The sequence below is a fragment of the Carica papaya genome, chromosome 3, assembly GCF_054855325.1.
Source record: "Carica papaya isolate Zhongbai chromosome 3, ASM5485532v1, whole genome shotgun sequence".
Taxonomy (NCBI): Eukaryota; Viridiplantae; Streptophyta; class Magnoliopsida; order Brassicales; family Caricaceae; genus Carica; species Carica papaya.
Window position 1 is genome coordinate 18,935,182 of NC_142311.1, and position 16,675 is coordinate 18,951,856.

The 16,675-nt window shown below is 37.3% G+C and overlaps 1 protein-coding gene across 1 annotated transcript; it reads left to right on the top strand.

Moving 5' to 3' along the window:
- Positions 1 to 46: 46 nt before the first annotated feature.
- On the top strand, positions 47 to 16,446 carry LOC110825937 (AT-hook motif nuclear-localized protein 8-like). Its single transcript, XM_088216184.1, has 5 exons — positions 47 to 785; positions 891 to 946; positions 4,479 to 4,610; positions 15,398 to 15,559; positions 15,804 to 16,446. The coding sequence occupies exons 1-5, from the start codon at positions 239 to 241 to the stop codon at positions 16,071 to 16,073; spliced, it is 1,167 nt and encodes a 388-aa protein (XP_088072310.1). The 5' UTR covers positions 47 to 238; the 3' UTR covers positions 16,074 to 16,446.
- The last annotated feature ends 229 nt before the right edge of the window (positions 16,447 to 16,675 follow it).

Genomic DNA, 16,675 nt, shown 5'->3' on the forward strand with positions numbered 1-16,675 from the left:
TTGTAAAAAAAGAAAAAGCAAAAACCCTACTCCTGACTTGTAAATCAATTTCGGCTCCGAGTTTCGTTCCCCCACTTATTTTACTTCCATTTATACTCTTCCTTCTTCCTCCTCTTTCCACTTCTCAGCTCTCAGTAGTTAGATAACTCACACCCTTTTCCTTTTCATTTGAAGCTGCATTTGCTCTCTTTCTGCTCTCCTGTGTCCCGAAAAGAAACACCTTATCACGTCGTCTTTAATGGACTCAAGGGAAATGCCATCACCGCATGTCCAGCCACCTTCACAGCCACCACCAACCATGCTGATGGGACCGAACTCCTTTCATGCCAATAACCCCATGATCACTCCCAATTCGGCGCCTGGAATCCCTGCTCCCTCTGCGACCACCTCTTCTTGTTCATCCGCAGTCCGATTGCCTTTTGGTTCTCTTGCTCCGCCACCTCCGCAGTCGCAGCAGCAACCGCCAAAACCCTTGGATTCCTTTTCCGCCATTGGTTTTGATGGATCGCCCTCGCCGTCTTCGCTGCGGTTCAACATGGAGCCAGGGAAAAAGAAGCGAGGGAGACCTAGAAAGTACACCCCAGACGGCAGCATTGCATTGGGATTGGCACCCACCACTCCCCTCTCTTCCGCTTCGGGGCTTCATGGGGATTCCTACGGAGCCAATGCTACGGCACCTGGTAGCGGAAGTGCTGGCGGGGGTATTGCAACCAGCTCTGAGACTCCGGCTAAGCGCAACCGAGGAAGGCCTCCTGGCTCTGTTAAAAAACAGCTCGACGCTTTGGGTAAACTGTTTGTTTTCTTTTTCTCCCCAGAGAAACTGAAAAAACGTGTCTGCATGTCTAGGTGTATGCCTCTGATTTTGAATATGTTTCCTTTTCGGTGAACAGGAGGGACAGGAGGGGTTGGGTTTACGCCGCATGTTATCACGGTGAAAGCAGGAGAGGTATGTGTCTAAATCCTGGCATAATGATTTTGTAGTGGATGTCAATAATTGAGTGTTTATTTAAGTTGTGCCAGGAAGCTAAGAAAGTAAAGTTGGAATTTTCAAATTGAAGTAGAAGAAATGGGGTGTAGAAGATCAACAGTTGTAATTAGCAGGTCGATTCTGAAGGAAGGAAATGGGCGTTCACAATCCCATCATGTTCAGTCGAAGATAATAAAGTAGGGAGGGATATGCTAAATATGAGAAAAATATCCTTCTATGTTGAAAAGATACATTATAAATTATGATAAAAATGGGTAATTTAGTTATTTTTTTCAAATATAATATTAAATGAATTATGAAACCCATTCAGCGTCCAATTTGAATTTGGACATTTAAGGGTTAAGAGGGTAAAGAAGCGTTTAATAAATTTGCTTTATTTTCATTAAGTCTATTAAGGGCTATTAGACACAATTATTAGTAAACTCTATTTTACTTGCTCCTTTTTACTCGAAAAGCTCTCTTCCAGACATGGTAGTTTTTGTGTTACATTAGTGAAAGGGATGTTTCCAAATCAACAATGGTTAGAGCACTAGAGTGTCTTTGATCATAATCTTCATAAGTCAGTCAATGTAAGAGCTTTAAGGGAAAATGGAAGAATAGGAGTCTCAGGGTGAAGTAGCAATCACCTTTTAAATGTTTGTTTGAGGAACTTAGATCACCTCTTTTTGTCTTGGGGCTGAGGGGGTTGCCACTTTGTATTTAAGGGATAAGAGAAGTGACATTGTTTGCAAGTGGTGCAATTACACCCTTGTTGGACTGGTGAACTTGTTAAGTTTACAAGTTGACACTTGCTGATCTACTTGGGCAGTAGTCCAAGTTAGAGTGTTAGAGGCTTAGGCTTTTTGGGGTATTGAGTTGTGTGCGATGGCAAATTTTTGTGTTGATTATGCGGAGTGGTTTTCAGTTTGTATTTTATAAGGATATGTGGTGTTCAATATAGGGGCTTGGGGGAGATACCATGAATGAGATAGGAGAGGGATTTTAGGAATGTTCTTCCTAGGGAGCTTAAGGAGTCTTGCATTCATATGTGGAGAATTTTGAAGTAGCCTCTTCTAATTTTTTTGAATAAGAAGTGTGAATCGTATATTGCCATAGGTACCAAGGAGTGCTGTCCGTGTAAAAATAATTACAAATCAATCAAATTATCCACGAGGTTCACCAACTCCTCCATAGAACAAAGAGGATGACCCCGTAACAAAAAATAAAGGGTTTGGAATCATCTATTTTTAAGAATATCAAAACCATTAGCAAAAGCCCTCTTATTCCTCTCATTCTAGACCACCCAAAATATAGTTAATGGGGTAATCTCCACTTATTTCCTATGACCACTGATGCCCCTCCAAGCCCAAATTTTGACCCTAACTGGACCTGGCCTGACCCATTTGATTCTAAGCAGTCCATAAAGCATAATCCATAACTTATAAACCACCGGGCACCAAAGCAAAAGATGGTATTACAAGTCTCCTCTGCCATCTTACGAAAATAACAAGCATTGACCAGTATCTTTCCCCTTTTTCTCATATTATCAATAGTCGGACAATATTCTCTGCTGTCCTCTCAAGCAAAAAATGAAACTCTGGCGCAGACTGCAGGCTTCTATATCTGTCTTCAAGGGAAAGTGCATCCATTAGCATCATACTTGAAACAACTTCTTGTAGAAAGATTTTACTATGAACGATTCATTTGCTACAAGGCACCCCTGTGGAGTGTCAGGACTGCCATCCAAAGTAGTGAGAGAAAGTATTGGCAATAACTCATATGCTCTAATCTCCCAGTCGTTGAGATTTCTTAACACTAGCACTTGCCATTCCTTCACCCTATTACGATTCTCCACTAAAGAGTCAGAAATCTTGACATCTTTCTGCTGACCGAAGCCTTGACATACACAGATCCAATTTGTCCTTTTCTGATTGAAGCCTAGCCTCTCTAACATGTAGTCAACAAAGTTCCAACAGACATGGTTAAAAGCTTTTTCCATATCTAGTTTACATAGAATCCCAACCCTCCTGTTACGTTCACCACCTCATTAGCAATCATAACCCTCTTTTCTATTTTTTGTTTTTGCTTTTAGCCTCTCTCCTCTTGCCTTGTCCTTCATTCGTTTCGTTATCTCCTTTAAAAATTCCGTAGCCTGCTCCTCTAAACCATCCAAAGAGACTCCTAGCATGCTACTGTATTCTGGAGTAACCATCTTGAATTTTCTTCTTCAATCAGGTACCCAATCCTCTCCTCCTGCTCCTCCTCCTCCTCCGCCATCAGCTCCCTCCTTTGCTTCTCCATGTCTTCCCTCATAGGAGCAACTAACACAGTCCCATCCTCCTTTTGGAAACATTTCCAGAAATCTAGTGGGATCCTCCACTGTGAATTCATCCTCATTGCAGTCCTCCATTGGAACGATATTTTCTCTCCCTTAACCGCTGCGAAAACGTCCTCCTCCTGATCACTGCTGGTTTACCCTCTCCTCCGTCATTCTCTCTGCCATTGGAATTCAAAACCGCATTCCCCTTTGCCGATCGACCAAACTCCTCCCCCATGCATTTGGTCATCGGTCTCTGCAACATTCTCCCGGTTGTGGGTCTCAAAATTTTTAACCCATGACCCATCGTTTTAACCGGTTATGACCTATTTTTCTTTCTCAGCTTGCGAAAAATGTTTGACCGTCGGCCCATCTGTCCTTATTAATTGAGCCTTCCTCATTAAGGCTCAATTGGTTTCACCTTGTCTCCAAAATAACTTTTTTTCTATGCATTTTGGGCTTCACCAAAATGACAGTTGTTTGCATTTTGGGCGTCAAAATTGTGAAATTTGAAATCTGGCTCGACTTGTCTTGGAAAAGGGTCTTGTCCCCCTAACCAGATCCCTTGCCCCAATCTCCCCTTCACAGCTTCGACGAAGCTCATTTCTCTCTTTGCTTCTAGGCTCATCCTTAGCTCCGTTCGACAGTTGGAACAACATAGAAAGACCTGCGAAATTTCTCGGCCTTCTAGGTCTGCACTACCTTCTTTATGCTGGTTCAGCTGCTCTGAACTTCTCCGGTGCTACACACTTTCTCCCCACCATTTCAAGCAGTGCTACCATCATTCTCCGCCATCAGCTGAGCTATTATGTAAATGTGAACAGTGAGCTTGTACTTGGCTACGAAATGTTTTATTTAACTCTAATTAAGAGCTATACCCATATTCTTTCTTTTTATTTGACTTTGTCTTTTATGTATGATTGTGTTTTGGAATTTTCTTGAATTGAAAATGATAATTAGCAGAGCACCACCCAAGTCCAAGATATAGGTTATAAGTTAGTCAAAACTTGTAACCTCTATTTTGCAATGTTATATTCCTCATATTGCATAAAGTTTTGGGATGTAATGGTCGTATTTTGTCCGTTGCACCCTTAGAAGGTTAAGAACATGTCTTCAGAGGCTACTGTTGTTATATTACTCGATATTTCAATAATATACTGTATTCTTTCTGTAATGTGCTTACTTGATTTGCAGGACATAGCATCAAAGATTATGGCTTTCTCACAGCAAGGGCCGCGTACTATTTGTATTCTCTCTGCAAATGGTGCCATTTGCAATGTTACCCTTCGTCAGCCAGCAATGTCTGGTGGTACAGTGACATATGAGGTACATTCGATATTTTACGTGATCCATTTGACAGAATGTGGATAGCTTAGTGTTTCTTAGCTAATATGCTTTGACAAATGGTGGTTAATTTGGAGGAGTTTGGGAATCAGTCAAGAAAAAAGGTATATATAACATGCATAGTACGAACACATGCTTCTTGCAAATTTCTTTTGGCCTTGCTACAACATTTTAAAAATTGAGAAATAAGGAATCAGAAAAATAAGCCAATTCCAAGATATGTATATCTGGATGTTTTGATGATCATCATACATAACCAAAAGGAGATGTGGCTGATTTGTGAAGCTTTTTGTACGTGGGTAGCAGCCTTTGGTGCATTGGCAAACATAATTTCCTTTTCTTGTTCTCCCAAAAAAAAGAAAAAAAAAAGAACAAAAGAAGATCTGGTTTTCTACACCCAAATTGATGCAAAATTTTTATGAAATGAATTTTCTAAATAGATTTTTTTTTGAAATAAAAAGTGTGAGAAGTATATTAACCAGGTATGAAAAGGGGATATCACCTATTTACAAAAGAGTTACAAGTGTGTTAGAGTGTCAATAACTGTCCCAAAATCCACATTTCTAAATAGATTAGGAATTGCATTTATTTCTAATCTAATTTTTGTAATAACATTGGAAATATTTTGATGTAGCACTGCAAAATAGGGTTAGAACAATAAGAAAAAGAAAAGAAAAAAGATAACCCACATTTTTTTCGTAATAATTCTCTTTACTTAACTTCATGGGCACACCCTCCTGGAATATATTTTTCTTCAGGAATTCTAATGATCGAGAATACCATGATTTGATTTCTTTGCTTAATGTTGAGCCACCTTATCATTTGTCCACAACCCACATTTGGACTTTGGATATTTCAAGTATCTAAAAATGCAGTTATTCTTTACCTACCTTACTCACATTTCCAGTTGTCACAATGAGGTTTTCACTAGCATGTTTTGGAAGGCCAAATTTTCCTCAAAGGTAAAGGTTTTTTTTTTGGACATCTGTTTCTGGATAGGCTCAATACTAAGATCTGGTACAAGTTTGTAAACCTGACCATGCTATTTCCTCGGATATGTTTGTTATTTGCTTTAGGGAAGTTAAGTCCCATTGCCATCTCTTTTTGCTTGTGAGGTGGCTTAGAGGCTTTTGTCTGGATGTTTGTTACTATTGGCTACATGTGGGTTCCTGCTTCTCCTTCAAGAGTTTTCTTTCTGTTTTTTAAGGAGGTTGCATGAGAAGGAAGCTAGGGTGCTCAATGGAAGAGCTCTTTTTTGCTGGTTTGAGGGTTTGTGGATGGAGCTTAACGCTAGACTTATTACTGATGTTACTCATACTCTTTCTTCTGGCGCATAATCGTTTTCTTTGCTTTTTTTGGGCCAAGGCTTGGGTTTTTTATGGATGTCTCTTTGATTATTTTGGGGCAAGATTGGAAGGAAGTAATGATTTTGATAATTTTTCTTGTTTTCTTTATTTTGTTTTATTCTTTAAAGAAAAATAAAGAATACAGAAATTGGCAACAGCCACATTCACAAGACTGTCATAGCCACAATCATAGGTTTTCTATCCACTCAATTATATTAGAGAATATTAGTAGTTTGTAGTCATTAATAGTATGTAGAATAATGATGACACAGCTTTCCTCATGCTCAGCTGGGATACAAAATCATACACGTAAATTCAAATGGTTCTGATAAGGAAGCCGACCCAAAAAATTCCTCCCTGGTACCATTAGTGAGAATAGCAATTCAGGTTGACGAACTATCTATTTGGACACTGCAGAGGAGTGTGGCCAAGTGAATCTATTTGGGCCAAATTGATGTCCTGAAGAAATCCTCAAATAATCCACAAGCGTTGAAGAGGATCACTGCAGGAAGCCTATAAAAAAGGGAGACACTGGTAGGCAATTGTAGCTGATCATGAACCAAATTATCGGCATGTGAACATTATTTGTTCAATTAGGATCTTTGACTGTGAAGGGAGTTGATACTTTCCTCACTTATACTTACCTCATTGTAGTGAGTTTTCTTTTCCTTTGTTGCTTCTTCATTTGGCCTCTCATTGGTGCTCTTTTCTAGTTATAATACCTGAATTGTTAATATAGGTAGCATCATGTTATTAGAGGACTCCACCAGCTTGATTGCTCATTTGTGGGTCCATCAGGGAAGGAAGTGGGGTTTCATTTCTCTAAAAACTTGAGAGGAAAAGAGGAAAGTGATTTTGGAGCTTGGTAGATGGTAGGATGGAAGATCCTTCTTCTATTGATGCTGAGGTTTTTTCAGGACTTCTTTTCAAATAGGACTGGCATTAATATGACTTTAACATTCATTAAATTGGTGCACGAGAGGGATTGGTTTTCCTCAAGCTGGTGGACCATCTCTATGTTAATATGGTGATTAGTGTTTATAAAATCATTACTAAGGTATTATCCTTTCGTCAGTGAGATCCTTCTTTTATTGAGGCTGAGGTTTTTTGCAGGACTTATTTTTAAATGGAAAGGTTGGCACTACTGTGATTGGGTGTTTACAAATCATTACTAAGGTATTATCCATTTGGCTGAAAGAGTGTTAGGTGATACTACGCTAATAAAAGTGCTGTTAGCATACAAGTCTGGATGAAGGCTTGTTGCTAATAAAGTTGTTGATGAAGAAAATGAAAGTCATAGGATTTCAAAATTTTTAAAAAATTGAGAGATTAATGAAATAACAGTTATTCTTATTCTACAGAAAGGCATCACAGAAGTAGGAGAAGGATTAACTCGACTTTGGGGAAAATGATAAGCCATGAAGAAATTTCTGGACCTGCTGCCTTATTAGCTAAAACCTTTGCAACCAAGTGTTGTAATTTAAAAGTAGAAGTTTCAGTTTTGACTACATCAAAGAAGCTGAGTTCAGGCTTAAAATATTGCAACAAGATGACCGAGATTAGGCATACATCAGATTTAATGTTGGATAGCTTGTTGTATTGTCTAGTTCAATTTTCTACAGTAAAAACAAATCTTTTTTTTGAGATAAAAAGTGTAAAGTAAATATTAACAAGGTACCTAGGGGGTACCGCTCTTATACAAAAGAATTTACAAATCAGTCAGGAGGTCAATGACATTCCCAAAATTATCTAACCTATAAATGTCCTGACCCAAGACAAAAGAATCAAAAATATTTAACCATCTATCTCTGATACTAACATTATCCCCATATTTCCTATCAAAGGCTCTAGAATTCCTTTCCTTCCATATCACCAAAAAAGTAAGATAACGGAACAAGCTTGAGATACTTTTTCTTATTACAAATAGTTCATCCTTCACTCCGCCATCGCCCAATTAATACCTAGAAGCCCATAAACCATACACCATAAGTTATACACAATTGGACACCATTAAAGAATATGGTTGCAAGATTCTGCATGCATCTTGCGTAAAAAACGGCAATTAAACAGAATTTTCCCCCTTCGCATTAAATTATCAGTAGTCAATATGCATTCTCTAACTGCTTCCCTTGCGAAAAAGCAATTCTTGGAGGGGCCTTAACCTTCCATACTTGATTAGTTGGAAAGTTAACAGTCTCCACCCGGTCCCTTCTAGTCAGAAATTTGTAATAGGATGTAACAGTGAACTCTCCTGGTTTTCCCAACGTCCAAACCAAATAATTGCTGACACTATTTAACTGAATTGTAGACAACAAGAGCAATAAGGCTTCATACTCTTCAATTTCCCAATCATTGAGATTTCTGTTTACATTAACAAACCATCTCCTATCTCCATTCTCCTCAAAAAATGGCTTCCATATTCTTGGAAGAAGCAATGTCATAAATTCTCTGAAATAGGTCCTCAGTTTTACCCCCACCAACCGAATCATCCTTCCAAAACCAGCTTCAATCTCCCTTCCCCAGCTTCCACTTGATGCTCTTTTGGAGTTTCTGCTTCCCCATGCTGATTTTTTTCCATAAACTAAGACCATATGACCTATTCACATCCCAAGTGTTCCCATCCAAGTTGCTGGAACCCAACGAGCCTCCAAAATACGCTTTCACATCCTTTTATCTTCCCGCGAAAAATTCTCCACAACTATTTGCCATGAAGTGCCAACATTCATTTCAACAAAAGATCTTAAGTCCAAACCTCTCTTTGCCAAAGGTTTCGTCACATCATCCCACTTAACAAGGTGATATCTCCTGCTCCTTTTATCATCCCCCCACAGGAAATGACATTAAATGTTTTCAAGCTTCGTAGCAATCTTTACTGGAACAAACAACGCCGATAAATAATAGATAGGAAGATTAGTCAACGTACTCTTAATAAGAGTTCATCTCCCACATTTGGGAAGGTAATTCCTCTTCTACCCTGCAAGCCTTCTTTCAAATAGATCAACCACTGGATTCCACGTCTTCAAGTTTTTGTTTTTTGATCGCAATGGAATGCTGAGATATTTGATTGGAAGTTTCACTGCCTTACATCTCTACACACTCGCCAGCCTCCCATCATCCCTTATGTCCCCAGTTCTCACCAATTCAGATTTTTTCAAATTGATATTGAGATCTAGCACCGCTTGGAAACAAAGGAGAATGCACCTAAGATGGAGCCACACCCTCTCCTCAGGTTGACAAAATATAAGTGTGTCGTCAGCAAAGAATTGGTGGGAAATGTCTAACCTTCAATCCGCCCGACCTACATCAGATTCTGCTCTATGGCCTTCTCCAACAGCCTACTAACTGCCTCCATCACAATAATAAATAGTAGGGGAGAAAGAGGATCCCTCTATCGCATATCTCTAGTAGCCTTGAAAAAAGTAGGACCACCATTGACCGTCACAACGAAAGAAATAGTTGTGATACAAGATTTCATCTACTTCCTCCACTTATTACCAAACCCAACTCCCCAGCATAAAGTCCACGAACTCCCCACAAACTCCCAGCTCACATGATCATAGGCCTTCTCCATGTCAAGTTTGCATAGAGTCCCTTCGCTGTTATTGTCAATAAGATCATCAACCACTTCATTGCAGTCATAACAGCATCAAGAATCTGTCTATCTGTCACAAAAACATATTGACTCTTCCCTATCACCTTACCAATCACCTTGGAAAGTATCTGAGCAAGAACTTTGGGTATTAGTTTGTAAATGCACCCACTAGGCTAATAGGCGAATTCTTTAATATTTTTTGCACCTTCCACTTTGGCAATGAGAACAAGAAAAGTGGAATTGAGAGATTTTATAAACGATCCTGATTCATGCAGCTCACTGAACATCTCTAATAAGTCACTTTTACCACATGCTAGAACTTTTGTAAAAATTGCATATTGAAACCATCGGGACTTGGAGTTTGTCCCCATCACAATCCTTAAGGCCGTCGAAGATCTTCACTTCTGTAAATTCACACTTTAAATCAGATCAACTGTCCATATCCAACTCCTTGAACTGTAATCCATCAAGTTTTGGTCTTCTGTTAACCTCTTCCTTGTACAATTTTTGGAAATAACCACAAGCGTGATCTCTCATTTGTCATTACCCCAACACACTGGTTATCAATCTCCAGTTCTTCCACATAGTTGAACCTTCTTTTGTGACTTTGCCATACAGTGAAAATATTTGGTATTTCTATCCCCTTCCTTCAGCCATTTCTCTCTAGCCTTCTGCTTCCATGTAACCTCTTCCATATTCATTCTGTTGGCTATTTCCCTTCTCAATAACTCTCTCCTACTCACTTCACTCTCATTCAGTTCCCTTTCCCTTCTTTTTTGTCAAAACTCTCAATCTCCTTCATGATCTTATTAATGTGTTCTTCATCCCTATCTTCCTTCTTTCTAGTCCACTGTTTGATCACCTCTTTCACAGAAATGAGTTTCTTGGCAATTCTATAGCTTGGCTTTCCTTCCACCTTCATGCCCTGCCGTCTATTTTCTACCAAACTCTTAACTTAAAAACTAGCCTTTTTAACTTAAATACTATAGTTGAGGGGACTTACTCCTGTTGCTCCAACAAACTTTGAGGTTGTAATAAAGATCGCGCTCAGATAGGGTGGCTAATGAAATTGCCATGCCTTGGCACAGCGGATGGCAACCACTCAAAAGTTTTGTTGAAAAAAGCTACTTGTTTGTGATATATAATCCTATACAATGCTTATTCCATAATTAGAAGCATCTACCACCAATAGAGAAGAGACATGGAAACGCAAGAGGACGGGTATGTGCCATGACCACCTTTAACTTCTCTTAGCTGTAAGAATCCTTTATTGTTGGCCGAGGTGAATTTTTCCATGGCATAGCTATCAATGGTGTTGCAATTCTTTCCGTAGTCCTTATGAAACTTTCAGCAATCACTCGCGAGTCTCAAGAACCCTGTCAGTGCTCATATTATCCTTGTTTTTGACAATGCAGCATTGCCAAGATTCTGCTGTCATGTGGAGACTCCATTACAGGATATAATATGCTGTAGATTCATCACTTGGAAAGGCTAAGAAAAATGTAGACTTGTTGAGGAAAGGAAAACGAATCAAATGCTGGATATATTAAGTCCAAGCTGCTATAGATAAGAATATAATGAAAGAAAACAAACACAAATTTATGGGAGACCGAGCCAAACACCAAGATCTTCCTGACTTAAAAGAGAATAGAACATAAGTAAGCCCAAAATCCATCCTCAGGAATTGAAAGTGACTATGGTAAGAGTAGACTCTCTCCACATTCAATGGTTGTATTTGATGATTACAAGAACATGAATTCAATCTGGTGAAGACTTGAGTTTCATGGAGCTGGTTTGATAGTTCCTGAATGACTGGGATTGGGAATTTGTCTTTGAAAGCCTTTATATTAATTGCTGGATTCAGCACAAAACCTTCAGGTTCATCTTTCTTGTGGATTAAAATAGGAGGAGAAAAAGGTGATTGACTTGCCGGAGTAATACTTCTCTTCAGCATCATTACGAGTTGTCGCTCAATCTCACCTTGGTTCTAATATTATTTTAGTCAAGCGGACACCAGCACGATCGACACAGATGAGGTGATTGTGTGCCCTAGGAAGTGGAAAGCCCAATCATTCACCGGTAGTAGAGTTAAGTTCTGTCAACATTAGATAGAAGGTGGCCCCGGTAGCCTAGCTTTCAATATGACTCAACTAGTTGTGCAATTTAAAAAGATCATACTTGTAACAGAAAAGCCCAACAGCTAGATCCTAGTGTCTCGAGCTCATTAGTCCCTAAGCTGATGCGAAATTTGCCCAAAAATAAGAGAAAGAAATTCAAGTGGAAGAGATGTGACCCTGGCTACAAAGAAATATTGTCACAAATGCCATTTGCTTCTTGTTGGCAACAATCATTCACAATGTCCTATCCCTTTTATATTACTGAGTTCATTTGAATGGTAAAAGTAATATCCTCAAAAGTGTGGTTACTACCAAAATCAACAGTGGATTTACTATGGAACTTAAATTTGCAAGGTTTATGGCAAGTACAATCTATTGGTTGCTTGCATGGAGACTTCTGGTTCAATGGGCTCCTTAACCTTATTTGGAGGCATTTTTTTCGACATTATGCTCATCTCCTGTTCATCCATGGTCACATAGACTAGAATAATGTTTTTATGATAATGATCATTATGATGGCATTTGTCAAAGTTGAAGCAAGGTCCCTTAATGTGCCAGCTGTTCCAGTTCAGCCTTGGTGGTACGCTCCATGATGTAGGGCAAACTAGGTCTAGTCCACCTAGTAAGTGTCTATTTAGCTTGACCTGTACTTGTGTGTGTGCTGGTAAAAGTTCTTTAAAAATATTTCAAAAGAAAAAGTGTTGAAAAATCGGCTTTCAGTAAAGGCAACTTTAGATTGAAAAACAATATAGTATTTGGTAGAATTTGCTATAGAAAGTGCTTTTAATATAAAATGTAGTATTAAATACAATTACTTATGTATTAAAATTAATAATAAATATTACAGTGATAAAAACTTGCATAACACTAAACAATCAACTTTGTAATTATTTAGATAATATTATTTTTTAAAAATATTATAAATAATTAAATTATTTTTGAAATATTTATTTTAATTTGATGATTTTGTTTATTATATTCAACATAAATATTAATTTTGAATTATTATTATCTAATTTTAAAATAAATAAATATTATTTAAATAATTTTGATAGATATAAAATTCTAAGTTATAAATTAATACTATATTTTTATTTTAAAAATATTAGACCGATAAATTAGTAAAACATAAATGGAATAAATATACTTGTTAAGAATATTATTCGTCTCTTACAGCAAGTCATTTTTGAAAAGTATCTAGTTTCAGCATTTCATTGGTTTAAAAATATCAAATAAAAAGTATCTAGTTTCAGCATTTCATTTTATTTTTTTTAAGAGCCAAAAACAACTCCAATTTGATGTAAAAGTACTTTTGTGTTTAGTATTTGACTAGTTTTCTGTGTTTTAGAAGTAGAAACATAAGCAGAAATCCAGCCAAACAGACGCATAGACATTAAGTTTTGAATTTTGCGACTCTTATCTACCACACTTGAGAATTCAGATTTAGAGTTTGCGAATAACAGAACTACAGATAATTCACACCTAGGATCCATACTTGGGCTGAGAGTTAATTGCATTACACAGTCATCCAGAATAATTTGCAGAGGAAATTCTCCGAATAATGTAGTGAATGATATGTATATATATATGTTATAACCATATTCTTGATATTCTTATGATGCTATTACAGAAATCTCATAACAGAGATTAGACATATAATTTTGGGGTTTAATTTAACCATATTCTTGATATGACTGTAATGCTATTAAGAAACTGAAAAGAACTTAGAGCATAAATAAGTTCCTAATCTATTTAAAACGCGATCTTGGAACATTCCATAAAAATGGCATATTATGGGATTGTTCATTCTTTTAAATGGCAAATAATGTTAGATAGATAACTCTGGTTAAGAATGTGAAGACTTGTAGGTAAGACGAAATCTACATGTTAGCTAGTTTGTGTCTCATGTTCATCCATGAGCTGAACCTCTGTAGACTCAGTTGGTGCCTTCATAACAACCAGAAATATAACATGCTGAAAGCTGAAATTAAACTGAAAAAGCTGGAGCTAAACTGCATAATGTCAGCTTGCTAAAACATCTTTTGTAGTCATTTGTAAAATGCCAGTACACTTGGCTACCAAAAAAGGCTGCACTGATATGGACTTGTGGGAGTCCATAGTATGTTCTAGCACCATGGAATTTATATTTTTACATAGGCAAGAATCTGGATGGAGAATGCTTTTCCTTGCTGATTATGTGAACATTCTCTAGAAAAGATTGTGATAATGTGGAACTTGGCCTTGAGGTGTTTTCTTGAGTATATGTCTTCTTCATAAACAAGTAGGGTTGTGCCCTTTGCTTTGTTGAGAGTTGGTAACTTCCCTCAACTGCCTTTTGCAAACAATCTCTTGGAATTGTATCATATATGGTGTCGACATGTTATAACTGTACCTCTGGGTAACTTCTGGAGTACTGAAACATTTTGGAAATTCTAGGTCGTATTAACATGATGGTGTTCTCTTATACTTGTTAACTGGTCAGTAAATTGTTACAATTCTTCCTATTTTATCATAATTCTTGTAGAAAGAATGAACTATTGGGTTCCTTATCCTGTTTAACATATTACACTCACAACTAAATGAAATAAAATTGATCATGTTAGATAGATTTATCTTATTTTAACTATGGTGGACCATGGCACACTTATCTGTCATCACTGATTATAAATTAAGATCCTATACTTGTTCAACCATATGAGCTTGTGTAATTTCTCATAAGGGATTAAGACTTTTTAAGCAATTCCTGTTTATTTTGAACAACCAAATAAAAAGCTCGAACAAGAATGGAGATTCTTAGCTGCCTTTTGCTTTGTTGTTTCCTAATGATTCAGTGAGCTCGTGTTTAAGGGGAAGACATGTTTGTTGCACCATGTAAGGAAAGTAGACGTTGATTGCTCCATCTGATTGCTCCATCAATTTACCATTGTTGTTTCAGTTGCATATTTTGCGTTGAAACTCTTAACTCACCATCTTTGTTTTTATTTTTAGATAGAATGACTAGATATTTGTTTTGGCAGTAGCTAAAAGCTGCAAGCTCGCTAATTTTGTTTTTCACCATATTTCTCTGCTGGATTTACCTGAAACAAGAATGTTTGATTCAGGAGAATGCAATAAAGATAAATGGAATACATAGTAGGTGGGAGTAAGTAAGATTAATTATGCATGTTATTTGGTTGGTGTATTTTTTTGATACAATTTTGGTTAACTGGTGGAAGTAAGTTTGAACTAAACTAAAAATGACCAAAATACTTATACCTGTTATATTTGTTATAAATTTTATTTTACACTAAGATGTAGTTATAAGGTTTAAAAACTATTGCAATTGTAATGAGTTTATAGATGGAAAGAGTTCACAACTGAAAGAAAATGACCTTATCAGATGTACCGGTGTTGCATGTTTGGCTGTCGGCTCGGCAATGCCGGCAACATAACAGAAATTATCAATAGCTAAAGCTAAAAATTGAAATCAATGTTGATTTTATCACATAAATGAGGAAAAGAGAGAGATAACATTACAACCCATTGAATGTTTGGAATGGAGAATGTGTCTGGCATTGTGCGAGGGGTGGAGCAAAGAATGGAAACAATGAAATAGTTCCCACTGTATTCAATCAACCAAAGACGATGTTAATTTCATATAACCGTAGAATTGATTATGCTTTTGGAAGTATTGAATCGTATTTTCCTTAATGCATATATATTTTTCTTTTGCAGGGACGGTTTGAGATTATTTCTCTATCAGGTTCGTTCCTACTTTCTGACGACAATGGTAGTCGCAGCAGGACTGGTGGTTTGAGTGTTTCCCTGGCTGGATCTGATGGTCGAGTTTTAGGTGGTGGAGTTGCTGGAATGCTAATGGCTGCATCCCCAGTACAGGTAGTCCTTATACTGCTATTTCCATATCACTTGCAAATATGAAGGTTATTAGGCCATTAACCTAATCATTTTGTGGTCTTTAATGAGATATTGCTAGAGGTCCAGATTCTGGAAAGTCAATTTTACTTCCAAGTAAAAATTATGATGAGAGTACCATTGGCAAAAATTGTAAATTAATTTTGTGAATGCATGGAAAGTTTATGAATGGTTCGTTTATAGACTCTTGATCACTGTTTCCTGCTAGGTCATTGTGGGCAGCTTTATTGCAGAGGGGAGAAAACAGAAGTCAAATATGGTAAATTCTGGACCGTCTTCGGCACCAGGTCACATGTTGAATTTTGGTGCACCAGTGACAGGTGCCAGTCCTCCGTCTCAAGGGCCCTCCAGTGAGTCTTCTGATGATGATGGTAGTAGCCCGCTTAATCGTGGGTCTGGACTCTATGGTAATCCCGGTCAACCTCTTCATGGTATGCAAATGTACCAACTATGGAGTACTGGACAAACCCAGCAATAGAATGAATGCTCCCAAATTAACAAGTGCAGTTGGTTGGATGTCAAGTTCTTGCATGGAGCAGATTGAGATACCAATATCGCTAATATTCACCGATACAAATCGTAGGAGGAGCTTTTACTTTTTTACTTGTAGGTCAACTCCTTTTCTTTCTTCCTTCTAAGTAGGTTTTCAATTCCTTGTTTCTCCCACGGATTGGAAGATGGCTATTGTTTATAGCTTCTGAGAACAAGCCACCGGTTTTTTTATGGTTCAAATTTGCGTTTACAAGTGCATTGCTTGTTAATTTTCAACATCGGTAGCCTCCCTATGTAAACTTGTTTCAAGAATATGAATATCACGGAATAGAGATGAGCGGGCATTTATTACTAGAAAATTTCGAATTCTTTTTTTCTTAAACTATGAATTTGAAATATTAGATATTGTTGGTAGGTAAGAAAACTTGAATTTCAAATTAAATTAAGAATTAATAACTTAATGTCTTAAATAGGATTACATAAACTAAATTACTAAAAATAAATTATTATCAGTTATATGATATTTAAAAAAGAAACAAAAATTAAATATTTTAAAAGATATTTTTATTATATTTAAAAGATTATTAT

What these genes read in the sequence shown, in the direction of transcription:
- LOC110825937 (XM_088216184.1), top strand. Translation starts at nt 239, where the DNA reads ATGGACTCAAGGGAAATGCCATCACCGCATGTCCAGCCACCTTCACAG. An exon ending in AAAACAGCTCGACGCTTTGG is followed by an intron (nt 786 to 890) that starts GTAAACTGTTTG and finishes TTCGGTGAACAG; the next exon opens with GAGGGACAGGAGGGGTTGGG. An exon ending in TCACGGTGAAAGCAGGAGAG is followed by an intron (nt 947 to 4,478) that starts GTATGTGTCTAA and finishes CTTGATTTGCAG; the next exon opens with GACATAGCATCAAAGATTAT.